This window comes from Amphiura filiformis, chromosome 4 (genome assembly GCF_039555335.1).
Source record: "Amphiura filiformis chromosome 4, Afil_fr2py, whole genome shotgun sequence".
In the NCBI taxonomy this organism is placed as follows: Eukaryota; Metazoa; Echinodermata; class Ophiuroidea; order Amphilepidida; family Amphiuridae; genus Amphiura; species Amphiura filiformis.
Window position 1 is genome coordinate 48,082,086 of NC_092631.1, and position 25,227 is coordinate 48,107,312.

Consider the following 25,227-nt stretch of genomic DNA (forward strand, 5'->3'; position numbering starts at 1 on the left):
ATTTTGCCTATCAAAAGCTCGTAACCAATCTCTTCCACACATTTTCCTCATTGTCAATCAATTATAGACTGTGATTGTAGCAAACTTTCTCATCGACGACGCGATGTCCATGCTTTTTCCTGCAACAAACAAAAATGATTAGAGTGCGATTGTTTTTTGACTCTGTAAGCCCTAAAGTGGGTACTTTTTCTTCATTACCAGTTAAGAAATGCTGGATGATGGTGAATTTAAGTACTTGCAAAGTTGTCAAAGATTTGGAAGAGACGATCAGGGGAAGATTCTTTGAAAACAGGGAAGTCAAGTTAAGCTTATCAATTGATGATTTTGTTTTACCTGCTGATGAAGTCATAGAAATTATCCATGAGAATGACATCTTAAGGTGAGCCTATAGCGGGAATTGAATGAACGCAGCTTTCAATAGTGTGATTTTTTTTGCATATACTGTGCGATGTAAGCCAGTGTGTGCGACTGTGCGTGAGCCGGGGGGGTACTCAAGTTTGGTTTTGGTAGGGACGTGCCGCTGAGAATTTGAAAGTGGACCCATAAATATACCAATTTTTCAAGAAATGTGGACCCATAAATATACCAAAAGTCTAAATTTTTGGCCGAATTTAACCCAAATTGTCCTAGTTTTTACAAATTTTCCAACAATTTTGGGAAAATTTTGGCTAAATGAACGAAAAATTGGGATATTTTCCGAAAAAATTGAGAAAATTTTGAAAAAAGGATTCATATACCAAAATAGGGTTTGAAAAAGGGGTCATTGATATACCAAGAGGCTGAAAATGCTACCCATATTTGCGGCACGTCCCCGTATGGTCATTTGTACTGAGTACCCCCCCCTCCCCGGGTGCGTGAGTAACACAGTCAGAAGTGAATCCAACCATGATGTCAACGCACTCGTGATTGGTTAGCATTGTATCCAAGGTCGTACGTTCGTGTTGTACGCGATATATGATGGCGGTTGGATCGAGTACAGCTGTTGAAACAACGCAGCTTTAATAAGCTGCGTTCATTCAGTTGGAATTCCTACTAAAACTGTTAAATTCATATTTCCTTTTACAAATTAAGCGTTACTACTGCTACCCGTCCAGCGCATATTATTTTGCACAAGGTCCAATGCACACGCTTGACGTCGCACACGTATACGCGATGGTTAATGCTGTCAAAGGAACCTTGGAAAACATTATATAATAATATCAAGTAATGACAAGTATCTAGCAAATATATGCCTTCTTCTTCTTCTTCTTCCGAAATAGTGTCAACTTCATTGATGAAGGCTCAGACACGGAGTGTGTGCGGCGGGCTAACTAGTCTAACTTGTTTAGGGCTTCTTTAAATGCTGCTGGTGAAGGTGCTTTGATGACTGTTTCTGGTAGAAGATTCCACTCCCGGATAGTGCGAGGAAAGAAGCTGGTTCGGTGATAATCAGTGCGGGAGTGTGGTATGTGGTAAGCGAGTGTGTTTTCAGAGCGCGGTGGTGTGGTGAGGTTTTTGAATGTGACAAACTGACTGGGATCAACAGCAACATGGTCGTGATGAATTTTGTAGAACATTGAGAGTCTTGCATTCCGTCTTCTTTCTGCCAGAGTAGGCCATGATAGAGTTTTGAGCATTGCAGTTACGCTGTCGGTGCGACGATATTTGTTTAATGTAAATCTTGCTGCGTCGCTGGACCATCTCAAGTTTTTGGTGAGATGATCAGTATGAGGGTCCCAGACAGAGCAACTATACTCTAGCAGAGGACGGACTAGCGACTTGAAGGCTTGGGCTTTGACTTTGGGGTTATTGACATTCAGATTGCGACGAAGGAAGTTCAGGGTGTTATTTGCCTTAGCCACCACACGATCAACATGCTTATCCCAGCGGAGATCATGAGATACAGTAAGACCGAGGTATTTGATGTAGTTGACTGCTGTAGAGTTGGGCGACTATCACTTTTTTCCTAGTCGACTAGTCGGCAGCAAATAGTCGCGACTACGACTATAGTCGCGACTATCTGTGGTTAAAATTGGACTGAAAGATTGGTGGCAATTTAGTATTATAATGCATGATTACAGGACCCGTGATTCAGCCCTCGAATTAAGGATCTGAAGGGGCATGGCAACTTTTTTAGGGCAAGTTGCTAATTGCCTTGGATTTTCACTGAAAAGGCAAGGCAGCACAGCAGTTTGTAATATTTCAAGAGGGCATCATGGCAACTGTTGAAAATTTGAGAAGGGCACCAAGGCAATTTCTCAAAAGTGAAGAAAACACACACAAACATATATAGATGATTTTATAATGAAGGGGCAGGGCTGGGGCACCGACGGCAACTTCATTAGAGGGCACAGCAAGTGACTGCCTTGGGTAAAGGACAATATATTGAGGGCATTACGGCAAAGGGGTTGGGCACCCACGGCAAAATGCCATGGGTGCCGTGGGTTAATTCGAGGGCTGCCGTGATTGCCGGCATCGCATCACAGTTTGCTACACAAATCAGCACTGTTGCGATACAAATTGCTACACTGTATCGCACATTTGCGATGCAAATATTTGACTTTAAAATGCTGTAATATAGGCCTAACTTTTCTGTTCAATTAAATTCACTTGCCACTTTCCAGCAACAGCACAAGAAACTTCTTATAATTTCTCAAACCTTCAATATTCCAATATAGCGATCTTTGTTCGTTTCCATGTTTTGCTGTGCATGAAAATATGTAAACATGCCGGTACGGCAGTGCATATTTTCCATGGTATGCTCATGAACATGTTGCATCAAGTGCATGTACGATTAACTTTCACCTCAGACCTACGTCACCTGACCTCATCTAGACTATTGCATTTGTCGCTACAGGGGTGGCATTGCAACATTACGACTGTTTGTCAGCTAATTTGTTTATTTTCCTGTTGCTTTCTAAATATTCTGTTACCACAATAAGCATATCTTTTTGAAATTACATGAAAAGTACTTCTTATCCAATCATATTTTCCTAAATTTTCCCTTTTGGAAAACACTTCTCGGAAGTTCTCGCTGTTTCTTTCCAAAGTTAAAATAATCTCATACCTTCAGTAGTTGGTACAAACACCCAACCTGGGTCTGTACATGCACGCTATGACGCTGCTACACCTGTTATCGCTGCATAAATTATAATCATATCCAGTGTTCTTAATTAACCGGTTAATTATAAACGGCAGTTAATTAACCGGTTAATTAACGTTAATTAACAGGTAAGATTGGTTAATTATGGTTGGAAAATATATAAATCCGAGCTCGGAATTCAATATGCCATCAAACTGAAAAACATTGTGCAAGTATTTTACATGAGCATGAAGTGTTTTTGTCCACCTTTAGCTTTAAAACATTCCATTTTAATTAAAAAGTTATTCACATATAAACTTATAATGTCAATTCAACCTGTTTAAAAATTTTACACTCATTGACACAGATGCACAATGACACTGTAAGTCTGTGACTCGCATACATTTTTTAATTTTATCAACTTTTAATTTATTAATTGAAGCAATCCTGGGCAAAAATGATATAATCTGTTCACTCTGCTGTGGATTTTTGGGTACATGTACAACAGGTGGTGGGGGAGGGGCATTCTACCTGGTTGAAGGTATATGGGGATGTGTCACAGGTTTTTGAATACCTTTTCAGCAATTTTGGTATGGGTAAGGAGTAGGACAAGGAAAATGCGCAATGCGCAAAAAGCGACGAAATTTGCACATTTTGGGTCATATCAATGTGTACATGTAGCTTGTGCTCTTTAGCAATGTCATATATTGCATTTACAACCGTATGACAAAACAGACGAAAATAGTAACTTTTTGCACAAGATTTGCAATTTAAAGAAAATTGGCCATTGCTGAGTCAATAAAATGAGGCTAGTATATGGACAATGATTATAAGTGTGCTCTTTCATTTAAAATGACATAAAATTTGAAAAATATTGTAAGGAACACTTGAGGTTTTGACTTTTAAAACCTACATTTTGGTCAAAAATTGTGTTTAGATAGGTAGAATTACCACATTTGCCTTGCTATAACATTGAATTGCGTTATCTGTTGACCTAATGGGGAAAAGTGTTTTTAGGGGGAAGTGTTAGCTTTCGTTTGATATAAAACAAATTCTGATTGGAAGTAGGGACATGTATAGAGAAAGTCAGCATCCAAAAGTCTGTGTGGCACATCCCCGTACAAAATTTTTCAAAGACCTCCCCACACACACACCCACATGGATTTGTACATGCTCATATACCATGCAATAAATGGTCTATGATGTGCTACATAACACTCTAGGACTAGAGAGCAAGAAGAAGAATACTATTTTATTATTTCCAGTGAACACTGAAGTGATATTAAAATGTTAAAACTTAAAAAAGCGTCAGAATAATTCAAAATTCATAATTAACCTATTTTACCACCGGTTAAATATGATGCGGTTAATTAACCGGTTAATTAACCGGTAAGATTGAGGTTAATTAACCGACTAAGAACACTGATCATATCATAATGAGATGTTCGACACAGTTCTAAGTAATTTGAGTTTTTTGACGGCTTTTATCTTGTGGGAAAGTAGTTCGACAACAAGTCAATAACACCAATTTAATGATGATTTATGGACTTTATGATTACTTGTTGGTTAGTGTTACTATTGGTAAGACAATGTCTAACATTTTTTCACATTTTTCGCAGTTTATATGTTAGTATTTGGTTGGTTTTGGTGCGAATAACTGGCACTTTTAAAGTAATTTTTTAACTCAAAAATATACTTGCATTAGTCGACTTTTGGTTTTCAATAGTCGTAGTTGCGACTATCAGTAATAGTCGCGACTAACGACTATTGGCGACTTAGTCGCCCAACTCTAATATGCTGTACATGTGTAGATTACAGTACATATTTTTGTTGTATTTTACTTGAATATTGTAACTTTTAATTTCCACATCAGCCATGATGAGAGCTCAAGAGTAACACCATGTTGGATTTTGCAGTGGCAGATTCAAATTATGTGCACTAACCTAATCCTGCGGGGTGTATACACCCCGGCCCCCGGGCATACACTTGTGTAGAAGGGAAATTAACTCTGGCAACACAACCGCAGAAACGCATCGACTGATTCAAATCTGCCACTGCAAAATCCTATATGGCGTAACTATTTGTATTACTCTGAGACAAGACACATATATTACATTGCTTTACATTGTACCGGTAATGTAAATTTTGCTATTCCTTTCCCTAGCTGGTTGGCATTGACTAACACGTCCCTCCCCCCACTCTTCCACCGCCTATGAACGACACAAATTTGATGTTATTCCCCCTGAATTTTACATAGTTTTACTTATCCTCTTCATCACATCTAGGGGCATAAAAGGCCACAAGTTCTGTTTCATCCAATTCTGTTTTTTACCCTCTTCTCTGTCCATGATATAACCTTAATTTATTTGATCAACTATCTTAAAATTTCCTGTCTGGTATGGTAATTTCCTACCTGAGCTGGAAATACCAAGTATTTTCACCGGGGGTCACTCAATTGTGGCCTGTACACCATCCGCGATAATAAAAACATGCAAAAAGGGTAGTTTTCCATGGGTAGGCGGCTCATTCTTGTATTATGGGGTCCAATGGTGTGACATACAGTCAAATTTTCAAAATTGAATATTAATGTCAAAAGTTAGCTTAAATTGAGTGGAATTATATACTCTTTCAAAATCTGCAAAATATTTTCAGCGATGATTGCCCAGAAATCTGTCTGAAGCACATAACTGTGGAGAAATCACTCTAAAATGTCGCGCATAACCGGACACCAAACATGTTTTAACCCCTGCTAAACAAAAAATATAAATGCCAAAATGGCTAAAAAGTTGCAAGTTAAATGTGGTTTAGGAGCTTTTATAATGTAAAAAATAAAATAACATTATAAGAAGTTGCTGTAACCTTCAAAACAGCATATTTGCATTTTGGTCAAAATACATGGTCAAAAATTGACCCAAAAGTTAATTATTGGGCCTGTTTTGTACAATTTCTGTCAGTTTAGATTAAAAGTTGCCATTTTTATGTGGGGCCAGCACAAGTGTGGCATAATAGATAAGTGGATGACTTTCTATAACATCAATTTTGTGCACATGAGAGAATTTAAGGTGCCCAGTGGTGTGGCGCATAACTGGACACCAAAATATTTGGTGTCCAGTTATGACTGACAATAACAAGCTATCTGTAATTATGTCATACTTTGAAAAGTGTATTTGACCTGCAAATTTATCTAAACATATCACACTGTTGTTTTAAGTATTCATTGTTTATCAGATACCCAATTTTTAAAAATTATGACATATTATTCATTTTCATGTGTCGGTCATAACTTTCGGTGTCCAGTTTGTCGCATTACAATTTGTCGTACAATATCCAGCTTTAACTTTAATTCAACTTATTTTGCAATTTCCATTTGTCAGTCATATATTTAAACATGTCATAATATATCATTTGAAGTATTTGTTGTTTACAAATTACCCCATTTTCAAAAAATATAGCACATTTTGCATTTTTACATGTCGGTCATAACGTCGTGCATAACGCGGACACCAAAATATGTACTTTGCGTAAGCGCTGTCTTTGTTAACAGATGTTTTGTCGCTAACATTTCTTTCATAATACAATTTTAGTATACATCCTATTCACTCAATAAGACCAAAAAAAATAAGCAATGGTCATATATAAATGAAACTAACAGGCAACCAGATGTAGATGATCTTTTTTGTCACAAGTGGTGTCCATGATTTTCGAGACCTTACATGTAATAAAAATTAAAAATAGCTGTTAACAATTTCTTTTTTAAAGTTTTTAGTAATAACCCACTTGTTTTGTATAAAAAATTACAAATAGGCCAAATACCTGTTACAGTTTTCAAAATTCAGGGCAAATTATGTGTCGGTCATAACCGGACACCATTGGACCCCATAATACAAGAATGAGCCAGGCACGATATGTGCATGTCGTGTTTAGGTGTCAAAAACATTACAAATTGGTAAAAAGGGTAGCAAAATTGCAATGTGCTTATATGCGGAAAGGGTATATAAATTGGATAGATCGAGAGAAATATGACAGGGGAAATGATCTTCAAAAAGCATGTAAATAGAAATTTGACAGTTTCCCAAAATCGCGGATAACCATAATGACGAGTCACCAGTCGCCAAAACAATAGCACAGCAATCCTTCTGTAGGGTATGAAATTTGATGCAAGGAATAAAATCCCTGTTTAGGGTGTGAAAACAGGTGCATGTTACCTGTTTAGGGTATCGTTTTAGCCCAGGGTATTATCGCGGATGGTGTACACTGTACAGGCCACAATGGGAGTGACCCCCCCCCTGGGATTTTTCAGTAAATTACCAACCTATAGACCACTTGACATCACTGTTTATCAACAAAGGCGAGGGACTCGTCTATCGATATGCTCGAACGAGCCGCTACACTGTTCAATGGCTTTCCTGTACTATATGAAATGTGGCGGGTGATTTAAAATGCATGTGCCCTTAGCAGACTACGATGCGTACGTACACTACAGGGCAAAGAACAATGGAAATTGCCATAATGTGCGCGCATACTGCCGGGCAATTACGTCAAATGCCAAGTGGTCTATATAAGAACCTTCCATTTTTTACCCTAATTTATAACCTTACTGGTACTCTATTGTGTGTATTAAAGATGTATTTAGTGAGGCATATTTATTGTAACAAGTCTGATTTTCTCATTCTTTTAACAATATTTTCAGAGTTGCTGTTATTGATGATGTGGGAAATCATGGTGCGCAACAGCATGGTTGCAATGGAATCCAAAGCACAGGTATGAGAATGTGATCTTTCAAAATCTATACACCTCTACATACATGTACAGAAATATTTGGTGTCAAACCACATTTGTATAGATTTATTTGCGTAGCAAAATTAAACACAAATTTTCGATCATAGACCTTTGTCAAGTGATGACCTTTTACTTTTCTTTCTTTATTTCCTTCATTTTTCTTTGCAGTAATTTTTATTTTGACCTTTTGCGTGTCTTCCCCCTTTGCGTCGCGATAGACCTCGCGCATTTCAATCTATGTTTTCACGCCTTGACGACTCGCCAGCGACTCCTCGCGTTTCTGTGCTCTCCTCTTCCTTTGTTTTCCGCACGCATAAAAGGTCATCACTTGACAAAGGTCTATGACCGAAAATTAGTGTTTAATTTTGCTACATAAATAAATCTATACAAATGTGGTTTGACACCAAATATTTCTGCTCTTGGACTCTTTTACTTATCATTATTCAAACCTACGCAGCCACAACTTTTCTACATACATGTATGTATACTTTGGAGTGTATGCACTAAAGATTGCTTATAATAATTAAATTGCATAGATTGTCAAACAGTAATTTCTATAATATATATATAAGTCAAAGTATCCTTTATGGATGACTAGTGTCCCCTCCCTAACATAACAAATAATATGTACCACCAGTACCGGTACCATATTTGATTTAATTAGTGCTCCTTCCTCACCTAAGAAGCACCCCTAGATAATTAATCAGGTGGTGCACACATCCAAGCACCTCCTTTTCAATGCAGACTACTTGCAAACTGTTGCTAAAACTGTGTTACCTTTCCTAAATTTCCTTATTTGCTTGAACATTAGCAGACTACTCAAACTTTTAATGTTTAAAAAATTTGGTGTCATGGCTCACGAGCACAGAGAATCAGAGAACTGATGTAGGATCTGTTATTGATGTCACTCTTGCTTGGATACTGACCAGAACTAGCAAATTATATAGAAAAAGAGAAGTTGACTTGTAAGTCTCATTTGATTTGTGTCATTTATTTTATTTGCAGATAATGAAATCTCAAGTAAGAGTGAGAGAAAGAAGAAAAAGAAGAAAAAAGAAAAGGAAAGTGTTACTGAGACTGAAGCAGACAGTCCAAGGAATCATCAATCATCAAAACATAAAAGACAAAAAATAGCTTCAAATGAAGATGGAAGTGGAGAAATTGGTAATGACCGCAACAAGTCAGATCTTGATAAAAGAACGCATACAGAAAAGAAGAAGAAACACAAGAAATCTGACAAGCATCAAAGCAATTTGTCTGTTCTGGATGGAGATCAGAAAAGAACTGAAGGTCTTGCTGAAACATCTCACAAGAAGAGTAAGGACAAAAAGAACAAAGGAAAAGAATCTCATTCAACAGGTTGTAGTTCAGCAAGTGATAGCGGCTTTGTCAGTCTGAAAGACAGTAGTACAAAGAAGAAGACAAAGAGCTCACAAGACACTGAGAAATCCAAAGGTGACACACGTATCGCAAAAGATGTCCAAAGTAAGAAAGTTGAAAAGAGCAGTGGTAATACATCCAAAGAAAGTGCCAGTTTGACAAATGAAGCAGTGGTACCAAAGCCAATGTCTACCAAGAAAGACTTGGCTAAAACAGTTGAACAAAAACAAAAAGGCAAAACTACAGATAAGCCAGTTGGACAGCGATTGCTTGAGATAAGCCAAGTCTCAAAAGTTAGTTTAAAATCTCGGCCAGCTGAAAAGTCAAAGGGTCATATACGATTTAGTAGTTCAGATGAGTCAAGTTCTGATTCGAGTTCTGAGTCATCAAGTTCATCATCGGAAGATGAAGTTGTAAAGAAATCTTCTACGTCTAGCACAGCTGTAAGAACTCATCCAATACAAAACAAATCTCTGACTCTAACTGCAGATGGTGCTATGAGAATTTCAGTTGATAAACAAGCACCTGTGACATCAAATGTAGAACTTGTATCAGCTGCTGTTTCCAACCATATTGTCAAAGATGGGGATCAAAATGTGCAAGTCGATGTACATTCCAACTCTGATAAAGGTCCAGCTAATGGAATTGTAGGTAGTGATAAAGATTCAGATGTGCCCAATCAGGGAGGATCATGGCCAAGAGGAAACCCAACACAGCATTCCGGAAGAGGAAGGAAGCGAAGGATAGGTCAGACTCAGAATCCGTTTAGCAAGATAGCTCAATTGCAGACACAACTCAACAACAAATCTATTGTGATACAAGTAAGTTGGCACTCCAGATAGCTTGGTAATAAATTCAGTGTAAATGTTACGATACTTTGTTCAGCTTATCATGAATGGCACAAATTATTTGTTTTTTTGTTACTGTGCGCATCAATAAAATCCCAATTCACATAAGCATACACCAGTCGAACATTCACAGCAAGCCCAATTTATTAGCGTAGGTGCTGCACCCACCTGCATGCATGGCTTTCAAATGATTCTATATATCAATCTATGAAGTTATGAGTCTTTGCCAATTACAAGCAGAATAAAGTACAACACCATGCAATGATATTTTGTGCTTAAGCCTGCAAAAATTGTTTGGCTGGAAAAATAAATAGGGTTGTTTGGTGTTTCTTTTTCCAAATTGACAGTTCACTCTATTGGACATTTCTTTGATGAAGAAATGGACAAAATTACACAAAATATGAATATTTAGGGAAGCACTGGTTTGGAATGAGAAATATGATTCAGGATGGGGTGAGGTGGTAGTGTAACACATGCATCCAGATAACCAGGGGCCCTAAAGTTTAACCTGGCCCTGCATGTTATAACTTGTATGCAGGGAATCGCAACATTTGTAAGTTTATGTAACCTATCAGTGTAATAGATATATTGATGTAGTCATCCTGTAATTTGTAGTAATAGTGTCAGCACTTAATATTTTCTTTAACCCATCAACCTTCAGAATCCAGTTAGCGAAGATGATTATCATGATAAGCCACATACTGCTACATGCCTTGAAACATCCGCCACTGATGCTGACCATGAGACCCCTATAGAACCAGAGAAACCTGCTGAGCCTAAAGACTACACTCCATATCCATCCTTGATTGGTCCACCAAGAGCTGGGGATAAGATAGCCTACAAGGTAAGTTTTTAAATGATGATGTTATTGCATAGCCTGGGAGTTTTATTAGAATTTGATTGTTATTTCTGGAAATTCTAGGCAATTTGTGTTCCTATACGCTGGCGAAGAGATGTAATAATCAGATTAACTACCATAGCAATAGGTGAAAACAAATTTTGAATATGCCGCGCTGCACTAGTGCGTTCATGCGGTACCTCTGCATCAATGCATTGAACCATATCATGCTGATCACTCGCACCTGTAAGATAAGTATCTTTGAAAAGAGCGGTATTGTTTTCAATCTATGATTGCAGAGATACACAGGTGATGAGTGCAACCTGCTTGGCTTGTAGCGCTGCATGATGTATTCAAAAATTGTTTTCACCTATTGATATGGTAGTTAATCCGATTATTACACCACTTTGCCAGCGTATAGATGAGATGATAATGTCATCAGTACCAAATATATCAGTAGTTTGTTGCCTGACATCATGTTTTGTTGAGGACCAATGTTTTAAAAAGCTGTCCCAAAGCAGATATAGGACAGTAAGGCTACTGATCAGTAAAGTAGTCATAATTTACAGTGTTACCTCAAACATGTCAATAGACCTTTCCTGACCTGGTCGCCTCGTCCATAGACAGGCAACTCTTTTTATGCCTCCACCGCGAGGCATACTGTTTTTGCAATGTCCGTCCTTCCGTCCTTCCGTGCTTCCGTCCGGATGCGATATCTCCGGCATGGATGGGCGGATTGACTTCAGATTTTCAGGATAGGTGGGTCATGGTCAAAAACTCTGGCTACTTTTTTTTTGGTGAGGTTCAAGGTTATATACTGAGGTAAAAGGTCATTTGAGGTCAGAGGGCCCATTTTCCTTATTTACCTCTTTTCTCGGAGACTGGGGGTCGCACATTCCTCAAACTTGGTGGGTGGGTGCATCTTGACCCCAGACAGAACAAGTTTATATTGGTTAGTGGGTCAAGGTCTCCTGAGGTCATGCAGGGGTCATCTGAGGTCAAATTAGCAAAAATAGTCATATGGCCATGAAACTTGGTAGGTACAGTCAACATTTAGAGCAAATTTTTGGAAGGTCATTTTGGGGTCATCTGGGGTCACCCAGGGGTCATCTGAGGTCAAATTAGTAAAAACTGTCGTATGGGCATGAAACTTGGAGGGTACAGTCAACATTCAGAGCCTAATTTTTAGAAGGTCATTTTGGTGTCATCCAGGGTCACCCAGGGGTCATCTGAAGTCAAATTAGTAAAAACTGTCGTATGGGCATGAAATTTGGTGGGTACAGTCAATATTCAGAGCCAAATTTTTGGAAGGTCATTTTGGGGTCACCTGAGGTCATCCAGGGGTCATCTGAGGTCATATTAGTAAAAACTGTCGTATGGACATGAAACTTGGTGGGTACAGTCAACATTTAGAAGCCAATTTTTTGGAAGGTCATTTTGGGGTCACCAGGGGTCATCTGAGGTCAAATTAGTAAAAACGATTGTATGGGCATGAAACTTGGTGGGTACAGTTAACATTTAGAGCCAAATTTGTGGAAGGTCATTTTGGGGTCACCAGGGGTCATCTGAGGTCAAATTAGTATAAACTACTATATGGGCATGAAACTTGGTGGGTACAGTCAACATTTAGAGCCAAATTTTTGGGGGGTCATTTTGGGGTCATCCGGGGTCACCCAGGAGTCATTGAAAGGTTGTTTTGGGGTCATCCAGGTGTCATCTAAGGTCAAATTCAGTCTCCTCTTTTAGGCTTGAAGCTTTCTATCAACTTGTGAATTCCACATCACTCCCTTTGGTGGAGGCATCACGGTCGACGCTGTGCGTCGAAAACCGCGACATCCGAGAACCGCGGTCCATCTAGTTTACAGAATGCGTTCAAATCACAAGCTTTTTTCTTGCCAAAGGTAAATCCACACCATTATACCCCAGTTTTATGCTCATACAATCAAAACTTTGTGTGGGTGTGGTTGTATAAGCTAACCAGCAATCCTGGTAATAAATCTGGTATAAAGAATGAGTGTCAAAACTTTTTTGTGTCTGTCTATTACAGCTACACAACCATATTCTTATAGCTGCTGCCCCAAGAGGTACACTACCACACAACTAGTACCTGTGTAGATACTCATGAGTACACACATCGGAATCACATGTACGGTAAACACACTGTTACTGGATTGGTACTGCATTAGTTTAAAGAAACAACAAAACAGGTGGATGTCAGTGTACCTATGGGGTAGCAGCAATATGAATCTGCTAGTGTAACCAGCTTTTTCCGGATCAGCTATGCGAGTGTCAAACTACCGACTTGTATTGTTTGTATTTATTTCATCCACAGATCTTAGAATTATCTAACATTTACTGCCCTGAAGTGTCAGACTACAAGGTAAGTGTCAGAAGTATTATTGGTCTATTCAGCACACCCCCTATGGAAGACATGACCTTAATCTCCCACACAGGGAGTGTACATTTCAAATGGAGTCACTCATTCAGGTAACCTTATTTGAAATTTCCATTCACTCTGTGGAAGATTAAGGTCATATATTCCACAGGGGGTATACGAATTTCAACTGGAATAACCCATTTGCCTTAATCCTCTACACAAGTACAAGTACTTTAAGTTGACTTATTGGTGAAATTAAAATAAAAGAAGTTCTTTTATCAAATATTACAGTGGCGTACCGTGGCCGCCCCTTCCCCGGGGGGCTGAAGAAAAGCCAATTTTGCCGCCCCTTCCTCAACAGCCCGAAAGGTTGACCCAATTTTTTTACGGTGGTTTGAAAAAGTGATTTATAGCGCTACCGCCCCAAAAGCAACACAATGTATAGTAAAATTTTTTCACATTTTCCGCCCTTTTTTCTTTACTAATTCTTTTTGCCGCCCCTCTTTTTGCCGCCTCTTCTTCTTCCCGCCGCCCCTTCGATTTTGCCGCCCCCTGCTTTGACCCCGGGGGGCTGGCGCCCCCAAAGCCCCCCCAAAAAAATACGCGCATGTATTAGACATTATATTTATAATTGTACTTGCACATTCTCACAGTTTTGCTTTCTTTCATTGGATTGTACACACAATTTATTCATGATACTGTAGTTACATAGCCAGTCACCTGTCTACCTGTCATTTAAGACAGGCAATGTGCTCTCTGGATAGGCAAAATTAGGGTATTTGACACAGATAGGGTATTTCACAGATGTTTAAATAATTTTTATAGCTGTTGAAAAGGTCAATCCAATTCAGAATGGATCTAAAATAATTCATAAATTGCGGCCATGTAGCAGCAAAATGTTTGAGCTCATTGATCCCACCCAATTGGCAATATAGGATCACCCTTAGTTTCTTTTTAGCATAACATTAAGGGATGGGGTATGAACATTTGGACAGTATTTATTGTGGGACATTAGAGCACATCAGACATTGATTTGCATTCTGAATACGAAGAATGTCCTGATATCAAATAATTGTTATGGTAAATGATTAGAAATTGATATTTTTGATATTTAACAGTACTCGAAGTAAACTTTATAAATCTGATGAAAGTGTATGTAGGTGGGATGAAAAGCCGACGATCAAATGAAAAATTTTGACCTTTCGTATTGAAGATATGGATTTTTTTTCCCAAAACACCAAAAAAAATTAAGTCTTTTGGGAAAAAAAATCCATATCTTCAATATGAAAGGTCAAAATTTTCAATTCATCATCGGCTTTTCCTCCCAGCTACATACACTTTAAGAATATAATGATCATTAGATTTATAAAATTTACTTCGAGGATTGTTATATTATATCAAAAATGTGAACAATATCAAATTTTAATAATTTGTTATAAAATTTGTATTATATCGTGAATTATTTGATATCAGAAAGACATTCTTCATATTCAGAATGCAATTCGATATGTCTGATGTGCTCTCATGTCCCACAAAAAATACTGTCGAAACGCTCAAAACGCTCATTCCAGATCCCTTAAATGATTTTTATAGCTGTTGAAAAAGTTAATCGAATTCAGATCTACAATAATTCATAAATTGCGGCCATGTAGCAACAAAATATTTGAGCTCATTGATCCCACCCAATTGGCAATATAGGATCACCCTTAGTTTCTTTTTAGCATAACATTAAGGGGGTACTACACCCCTGCCCAATTTTGTGCCTATCTTTGCATTTTTCTCAAAAATTATAGTGTATTGGTGACAGTTAAGATATGGATATTATAGGGGCAAGGACTACAACTACTGCACTGAAAATTTTATTTCAGCACAGACAACAGTTGTGGAGTTACAGTCAAAAATGAGGGAAAACCAATATTTGATCAATAAATCAATAACTACTTGCATTGAGTTACTGAATTTTCAGTGTAGTAGTTGTAGTCTTTGCCCCTATAATATACATATCTTACTTGTCACAAAATTGGCCAGGGGTGTAGTACAGGCAATGTGCTCTCTGGATAGGCAAAATTAGGGTATTTGACGGATGTTTAAATGATTTTTATAGCTGTTGAAAAAGTTAATTGAATTCAGAATGGATCTACAATAATTCATAAATTGCTGCCATGTAGCAGCAAAATGTTTGAGCTCATTGATCCCACCCAATATAGACGAATCCAACGAGCCAAGTCATGGTCAGGATTTGGTCGGCCATATTTGGGTACCCGCATGCACCAAACAGGTGTTGTGTGTACCCAATTGGGTGGATTAAACCTGCTTAAAATTCGATGTTAGATTCTTTTGTTTTGTAAACTGTCATCATTCTTTTGTCTACGTGTAACACGGGTGATAGAATGCATTTTATAATACCCTACAAGGCCGCATCATCCCACATTTTAGGTTGGATAGTTGGGTACCCGTCGCGGCTAATGGCTGCCATTGAGGAGCAGGAATGCGTGAATTTGTCTATAGGATCACCCTTAGTTTCTTTTTAGCATAACATTAACATAATTTTTTTAATTGGATTACAGGAAGCAGAAGTTGTGAGTTACAGTCCAGCTACCCAAACCATTGAGGCTAGGTTGTCTGTTGAGCATCTCTCAACTGCAAAGAGACATGGAAAATTTGAGCTGCATTTTGATGATGAGAATGAGGAGAATAGGGAGAATGAGGAGAATGGGAAGAAAGAGGAGAATGGAAAGAAGGAGAAGCAATGTGAACCAAGTAACCTGGTAAGCATATTCAGCTCTGTAAATTATGTATGATACAGTCCAGTCCAACCTCTTTAATCCAGCCATGATATGACCAAGCCCTGGGACCAAGCATTGGCCAGATTGGTGAAAAATCCAGATAAGTGAATTGCTGTGTGCATAATTGACACTATTAGGCCAAGTAAAAAAATTGAACAAAAATAACAAATAATAAGGCCCTCCCTTACCGATTAAAAAAAAATTGGCCAAGAAACACATTATTTTTTTTTACTTGGCCTTATGAATTCAATTAATGTAGACATTGTGTTTTTTAAAGATATTTGAATAAGTTATATTAGCATGCCTGCCAACCGTTCCGATTTAATCGGATTCGTTCCGATTTTTGAGGTCAAAAGTCACAAAAATCGGAAAAATTTGATTTTTGAAAATGCAAAAAAAAAAAAAAAATAAATTTTTTTTTTTTTTTTTCAAAGTTTTGGCGACTTTGGAGAACCACTGGACCTATTCTGAAGTGCTAGGATCATAAGGATCATTCACAGTTAATTTAAAAAAATTGGAAAAATTACGAACAAATTACAGTTTGTTATTTTCAATATGCAAACCATTAACCAATTTTTACCTCTTCATGTAGCACATATTATAAATGCATGGAAAACCAATGCAGCTATAATATGTGATACATGAAAAGGTAAACACTAGTTAATGGTTTACATATTAAGGATAACAAACTGTAATTTTTTCGTAATTTTTTTTCAAATTTTTTTCAAATTACCTGTGAATGATCTTAGTACTCAGAATAGGTCCAGTGGTTCTCTGAAGTTGCCAAAAAACTATTTTTTTTGAATTAGAAAAAAAATTTCATTAAAAAATTTTTCAAATTTTTTCAAATTACCTGTGAATGATCTTAGTACTTCAGAATAGGTCCAGTGGTTCTCTGAAGTTGCCAAAAACTATTTTTTTTGAATTAGAAAAAAAAATTTCATTAAAAAATTTTTAAAATTTTTTTCCAACCTTGAATAACAAGTAATTTAGGGTCTATAACTTCTTTTTTCCAAAGTTTTGTTTCGCTTTATTCTCACTTCACTCTAATTAGACACCGACCTTAGTTCCAAAGGTTGGCAAGTATGCGCCGTTACGGCAGGGGTAGCGCTAGAACTAAACACTCGAGTGTCCGCAGGGACCCCCAAACTTGCAAAAAATTAAAAAGTAGGGGGTCCGGAGTAGAGTTTGGTGAGTCCCAGTTGCACAAATGCAGCATAAATAGTATATCTGCAATAGCGCTAGATTGAAAAACTGGGGGTCTGCAGGGACCCCTGAACTTGCAGAAAATTTAAAAACTGTGGGTCCCAACTCTATTTTGGTGGGTCCGGGACCCCAAAAAGCAACTTAGCGCTACCCTTGCGTTACGGGTGAGCGTGTGCTTCGCGCACCCTGTACAGATTTTTATTTTTACAATGTTGGCAGGTATGTATTAGGAAAGTGTTAGATCACCCTTAGACAATCTGCGTGTTTATACTGAGCACTCTGTATTTTTACCCGGTATTACCTGGTAAGCCACAATCCGATTCAGGCAACAACCAGCACGTTTCTACTGATGCTTAAGGGTTGTGGTGTGTACCGGAAGTACTGAAAATGTTTTAAGGTCACAATGTGATACATAAAATATACATAAAAGAAGTTCAATACCCAGCAACCGTTAACCGTTGTGTTTCTACTGGCAGAAATACCGGGTGTCACACCGCATGGTCTACCTCATGAGGTGGATCACGGTTGCCGGGTGTCCACACCGCATCACTCTGAAGCGATCTGTTTCCACTGAGCACATTAACCGGTAACACTCTAAACTAAACCGCATTATCCGCCAACCGTTCCCCAGTAGAAACGCGCAGTTAGATAAAGTGACACTAAATGGATCAATCCATAGTTCAACAGAAGAGTTTATGGTACCAAACATGAGGCTGCACATCCCTCTCAAAAATATTACTCCAGGGTAAAAATGAAGATCCAAATTAGAAAGAAAAATTAGGGACCACTTTTACTTAAAGGAAATCTGTACCATAAACTAATCAATGGCTATATAGTTGCAGTAATAATAAAAACGACAAACAGTAAAAGTCCCAAGCTTATATACGTCCAAATAAAGGAGAAATTCTTAATTCCTTACGACAATCAGAATGTAATCCATGGTGGCGGCCATATTGATACCCGATGTATTTTATTACGCTGTAACGGTACCCCGATTTTGAAACCAGTGAAATCCGTGCCACCAGCACTCGCGCTTGTGAACTTTGGTGACACAAAGCGAATACTACCAAAGTTCAGATTCAACATTTGTTCAAAAGAAAAGCGACAATTTTACCCATAAAACTACAGAAGAACATAAAAAAAAATATTTTAAGTAATATTTATGATCAACAATGTCTTTTGAGAACGAAAAGTAAAAACAGCACTAAAAACCAAATTCGCTGTGGGGGGTCGCGAATGCCATAGCAACACTACACGCCGCCTGGGTCTGTGTGAAAGGTTACACTGTACCGCTTGTGGCAGAAAGGACCTATCATGGCAGCTTCCATGAATCGCAGAAACGAAGGATTAAAAGTGCTTTTTCTTTGTTAGGAATATTCCGAAATTCATATAGACCGCCTGGTATGTTTAATTTAGGGGTATATAACTATATTAGCCATTGATTAGTTTATGGTACAGATTTCCTTTAAGTGGGTACTACACCCCTGTGGTAAATTTGTGACTATTTTTTCATTTTTCTCAAAAAATAATAACACATTGGTATCAAAAGTTATGTATATTATTGGGGCAAGGAATCCAATTACTACACTGAAATTTCATTGACTAAAGACAAGCGGTTCAGTTTATATGATAGAAAATGAGGTACATTCTAGCGGTACCTCGTTTCTTATCATAAATAACGAACCGCTTGTCTTGGGTCACTGAAATTCCAGTTTAGTAATTGGATTCCTTGCCCCTATAATATACATAACTTTTGTTACCACTGTGTTATTAGTTTTTGAGAAAAATGCAAAAATAGATACAAATTTATCGAGGGGTGTAGTACCCCCTTAAAACTGTTCAAAAGTACATTTTTAGAGGTACACTTTCTACATCCAAACAATTCTGGAAATTAAGCACCCCTACCAAAACTCCTACAATTGGGTCTGTGTACAGCCTCTATGTATATGGTCCTGTGTCACAACCTGGGGTACCTTTGTGTTACATAGTAAAAAAATGAAATGTTTCAAACATTTTACCTACACGTCTCATTTGAAGTGGTTCATCCTCCTGAGCATTTTGACACCTTTTTATGGAAATCGGTTAAAAAATGAGAGAGTGCAGGCAAAAACAATCACAAAGTAGGTGGAATTTAACCCCACCTCTTTTTTCCACATTTACAATCATTTTGAGCAAGTATTAGTCTTTTAAATGACCTTCTGTATTTATTTACTTGGTTTAGATGTCTGGGAGTTCATTTAGACATTTTTTTACTAATCCTCCTCCTCCTAATCCTCCTCCTCCTAATCCTCAACCACCCTTGGCACATTTCATGCCAAACGTCATTAGAAAATAATTAAAAATAATTTTAAAACAGGATAAAAACATGAGTAATATAGAATAAATTAGCCTCAATTTAAGACCTAATTGAATCTTCTAAGTGAAGGAATATTCAAGCGACACTGTTTTGAAGTCCAAGCTGCACATCAAAATGTAACAAAACCACCTTTTTGGGTACCCCAGTATATGACACAGGATCATATATACAACTAGATGTACAGGGTGTATTAAAATGATCGGTACCCATTAACTTCCAGAGTGATTATGGACAAGACTGTCACATCAAAATGAAACATAGGGCCAACATAATTTGTAGATTTATGTTATAAAAGGTCCTAAAACTGTAGGTTCTGGTCATTACAAGAAGACCCAATGTTGCATTCGGAAGAAGCAGGTTTTTCATAAAACTGTCAAAACCGATGGGTACCAATCATTTTGATACAGACTGTACCCATGTATGTTTTGACATGAAGTCACCAAACCTCAGATCCACTACGAAATAAACCCAAATAAACCATTATCTCGGACATAGAATTTTTTTCCTAAAGGCCAAACTGGGGCTCAAACCTGTTATCTTAATGTGTTCATAATTTGTTTGTTTTCTTGCAGGTATCAATGCAGCTTTCAAGTTTGATTGAACCTAAACTGCTTTAACCAGGCCAGTGGGGTATTATTAACTCTCTTCACGCGGGTGTCGACTGCAGACGACAAGTTTCAAAAATATTTTTAAAAGTCAAAAATTCCAGAAATGTGAATTTTCATGACCATATTTGGAATCAGCATGAAAAATGCATTAAAATGAGTACAAACAAGCCTAGTATTGGTTTAGTGGTTTTTGAGATAGCTTTTGATATTTTGAGAAAATATCTCAAAACTTGGATACGTTAATATGTTGAAGCTTATGGCTAGCACACGGAGCAAGGGGATACTAAGCCTGCAAAAAAGATACATGTACATTTCTTCCAGTTGATAGCACACACAAACTTGTGCAACCAAATGTATTGGTTCAGTCAATGTATAATTAAAACAACTTCAAGCAGTGTAGCACATTAAAATTGTACATTACTGTCAGTGCCGCCGAGAGCCATTACGGGCCCGGGGGCAATGTGAAAGCACAGGCCCCTATGATCAGTGATGACGGTGCAGGACTTCATGGGTGTGTTGGGGGGGGGTGTATAGCAGCGGTGTAAATTTCTTTGTGACATGGGGGAGGGAGGTTGGTGTAAAATCGAGGAGCGAAAGTAGCATGTTTAGCTGCCAATAATCAAATATGAACATTGAAGGAGACAAATGCGCGCGCACAAATTTGCAATTTGCAAATTTTTATGTTGAAACCTATGGCTAGCATGCAGAGCAGAAGACAACTTTGCAAATAATACCATAAATAGGCAAAAATTTGATGGAAGAACTTCATTCTCTTAGTGGTCCGGCTGACGTCACATGTGGGAAAAGCCTTGTAAAACCAATGTGCGCCTGTGCAGTTCCTCTCCATCGAGCTGGTTGCTAGGCCGGCTTATGCAAAGGGAACAATGTTCCTGCATGTCCGACAAGTGAATCATGTCTGCTGTTCACAGGGTTCGAATTTGTTTTAAAATTTTGCGTAGCAGTTTTTGGCTAATTCCTCATAATCAAGATACTTCCATATACTAAAGCACTATAAAAAGTGCTATACAAATGCAAAATTGGGTATCAGTTACTTCAAAATATGCAGCAAACTGCTATGCGATACAGCCAAATTTGTACCCTGGCTGTTCATTAATGAAAGTAGCTGCCTCGGATACAACACCCTTGCAAGAAAATAGCTCCTGTGTCAAATCAATCAGGTCTATTCATTTAAATCTTTAATCATAACAAAGAAAAGTATTTTCCTCACCTATTTTAAAAGTCTTATAAGAATTGTAACAATTCTTATGTTTTTCTTTATTTTTTGAAAATTCCCTAAATTTTGACAGTTTTTGATTTTTTTTTTGCCCACTTAGAAAGGAGCTCTGGTTACCAAACTTTCAGGGATGGTAAATAAGCTTAATATCAAAATTCTCTCGCCAGGATTTTTGGATAAATTGTTTACTTGAAAAAAATTATTTTTTCCATTTTTTATTTTAGGTAATGTTCAAAACTATAGAAACACTTAATTGGAATAAGCTGGCGAGGGAATTTAGGTATTAAATTGGTAACCATAGCACCTTCCTAAGTGGGCAAAAAAATTCTAGAATTTAGGTAATTTAGTGTTTCTAGAAAAAATAAAAAAAACAAAAAAAGTACCAACATTCCTTTTAAATATATACTTGAGTAACACTGAGTTAGAAAATAAACTTGGTTTTTATTATTCTGTGATATATTGGCAACAAAATGAAACTTAAAACTTTTATATACAACTGCTGTAAAGGAGAGAAAAATCAGTTTTAATAAAATCTTTGTTTTCAAAAATGTGGCTATTTTGAGAAATTGGCAAAGTGCCAAAAACCCTTCCCTGTAGTAATTCAATGGGATTTTGAGATGACAAAAAATTGCATAAGTCAAAAACGCTTTTTGGACAAAATTAAAACTTGGCAAGTAAGGTTTTTTCATCAATACACACATCCTATATCATTTTCAAGGAGTTCTGTGCATGACACCGTAGCCGATAAAGCCACCTTAATGTAAAAACCAAAGCTACAATCCCGGTCAAAATTGTTCGAACACTTTAACATGAGTGCTGCAAATATGCCCCCCATTCCCCCCGATCAATGTTGGTAGTTGTTTAGTTGGGCATGCACCCTTAGAGACATCCAACATTGATTGGTGGGGAAGGGGAGGGTTTTAGTAGTAGGAACGGGTTCTAACTTTACACCAAAGAAAGCTAAATTTCAGTATTTTAAATATAACTAAAATACCGGTCAAAACAATCAAACTTTTACACAAGTGTTCGAATGACTTATGGCCGGGATTGTAGATTGTTTTATGCAGACATTTTTTTTATTTGATTTGTTCGGGTTTTGACAACATTGGATAACCCAAGAAAGATTGAAGCTTATTTCCATTGGGGTCCATTTGAACACAGGGACGGATTGGGAACAGTCAGGGGTTAACACCCTACTCTTTTCGAAACTGGCTGCAAATTGCATGTACAGGTGTGGCTCTCTGCACACGGGACTGACAGCTTTACGTCCCCTCCGAAGGACGGGGTACTTTCATGATTCATTTGCCCAATTCTAAGTGAACCATGGGGAGAGCGGAAGTCTGAATTTAATCTACAGAAGTTGCCAATTAATTTCAGACTTTTTTTTTTCCAAGTCAATATCCCAGCAAATCGCCACCGCCGGGAATTGAACCCGGGACCTCATGCACTAAAGGCAAGTACCCTAACCATTGCGCCACACTCTCCCTTTTTGACAAATGATTTCTTGCTTTCTCAATGCAATTGATCCAGGACTAGAGCACTCAATAGTAAATGCCTATAGAGATTCTGAGCAGTTTTTCTCACTATCCAAGATATCTTGTGGCTCCATCCAAAATAGACACTGATTACAGGGAGTCAACAAGGGGCAGAATTGTAACTTGTGTTCACTTCATAATCTATAAAAGATCTGAAAATACATTGGTTTTGTATGCATTTCGATATCTTAATACATATTAAGGGATCTAAAATGAGCATTTATTGCGTTTCGACAGTAGTTTTTTGTGGGGCATGAGAGCACCTCAGACCTATCGAATTGCATTCTGAATACGAAGCATGTCTTTCTGATATCAAATAATTTTCATTTTTTTAAATCACAATATAATACAAATTTTATGACAAATTATAAAAATTTGATATTTTTCAATTTTTGATATATAACAGTCCTTGAAGTAAATTATATAAATCTAATGACATATTCTTAAAGTGTATGTAGCAGGGAGGAAAAGCCGACGGTCAATTGGAAATTTTGACCTTTCATATTGAAGATATGGAAAATTTTCCCAAAAAGACCTAATTTTTTTTAAAAAAAAAAAAAAAAAAATCCATATCTTTAATGCGAAAGGTCAAAATTTTCAATTGTTCGTTGGCTTTTCATCCCACCTACATACACTTTAAGTATAAATCATCAGATATATAAAGTTTACTTCAAGTACTGTTAAATATCAAAAATATCAATTTTAATGATTTGCCATAAAATGTGTATTAAATTGCTAATTTCAAAAATCTAAATTATTTGATATCAGAATGACATTCTTCGTATTCAGAATGCAATTCGATATGTCTGATGTGCTCTAATGTCCCACAATAAATACTGTCCAACGTTCATACCCCAGCCCTTAAGAACCGGGGACTCTCCAAAATTGCAACAACAAAAAAAAGAAAAAGAAATTGCCATTAACTTTTTTTTTTTTAGATTTTCCCCAACTGTCAAAAATGCATTTGATGCCAAAATATGTGATTTAGGCCACAAGTAAATATGCCTTAGTGGTGTTAGAGACTGGAATCAGTTAAACCTTTCTCTGTGTTAGAGACTGGAATCAGTTAAAACTTTCTCTGTGTTAGAGACTGGAATCAGTTAAAACTTTCTCGTTACCCAAAAGGCTAGAGCAAATATTGTACCTTCCAAAAAGAATTGTCAAGATGCAAGTCTTACTGAAATGGCATTTCCTGAAAGGCGTAAAAGTTTGTCGAAATTGGCCTACTTGGGCCAGCTTGGCGTAGACCGGGGATGGGGGTAGTGCGAGCCGTTAACCCTCTCCTATTACGGGTCGTTGTTGAGTTCCTACGGGAAGATCATTTAAAACAAACAACATAATTGCATATTTGTAGCAGCCCTACTGAAAAACAGAAAAATTAGGCTCCAGGAAAATATGGGGTCAAAGGTCATTTAATAGGTCACTTGAATCAATACAAAATGTTAATTTGAATTGTTAATAATATATTCAGAAGTGGTCTCCCACCGGGGCATTCTCCCTAGACCCCAACAGGGGCCCTTGAGTGGGCCCCCGTGAACCCGACTGTGAGGAGCACCGCTCCCTGTGCTTGCAGTTGTTCGTATTATTTTCAGAATTTCAATCACTGGCATCTCAGATTGTAACATGTTTGTACCATTTTAGATCAGACGTCCTTCACATAAGGTAAACTTACTGATTATATTCCGTTGAGGATGAACACAGTATTGCATTTGGTGAGAAATTTTTAAACTTTATTTTCAGTATAATTTATTTTTAAAGTAACAAAGACAAGTATATGATTTTTGGAAAGGAAATGATCAAAGGAATTGAACTATATGCTCAAAATTTGGAAAAATTACAAATCCGGAATGTTTGATTAAGGGCTGGGGTATGAACATTTGGACAGTATTTATTGTGGGACATCAGAGCACATCAGACATATCGAATTGCATTCTGAATACGAAGAATGTCCTTCTGATATCAAATAATTTTGATTTGTTGAAATTCGAAATGTAATACGTATTTTATGGCAAATGATTAAAAATTGATATTTTTGATATTTAACAGTACTCGAAGTAAACTTTATAAATCTAATGATTGATACTTAAAGTGTATGTAGGTGGGATGAAAAGCCGACGATCAATTGAAAATTTTGACCTTTCGTATTAAAGATATGGATTATTTTCAAAGTTTCCCAAAACACCAAAAAAATTAGGTCTTTTTGGAAAAGAAATCCATAT

General features: G+C 37.3%; 1 protein-coding gene across 1 annotated transcript; it reads left to right on the forward strand.

Annotated features, from left to right (window-relative positions):
- Window positions 1–99: 99 nt before the first annotated feature.
- On the forward strand, window positions 100–23,255 carry LOC140150980 (uncharacterized). Its single transcript, XM_072173163.1, has 7 exons — window positions 100–379; window positions 7,752–7,822; window positions 8,846–10,041; window positions 10,730–10,912; window positions 13,239–13,286; window positions 15,851–16,051; window positions 20,204–23,255. Exons 1-7 carry the CDS (start codon window positions 135–137, stop codon window positions 20,246–20,248), a joined length of 1,989 nt encoding a protein of 662 aa, XP_072029264.1. The 5' UTR covers window positions 100–134; the 3' UTR covers window positions 20,249–23,255.
- Window positions 23,256–25,227: the final 1,972 nt, after the last annotated feature.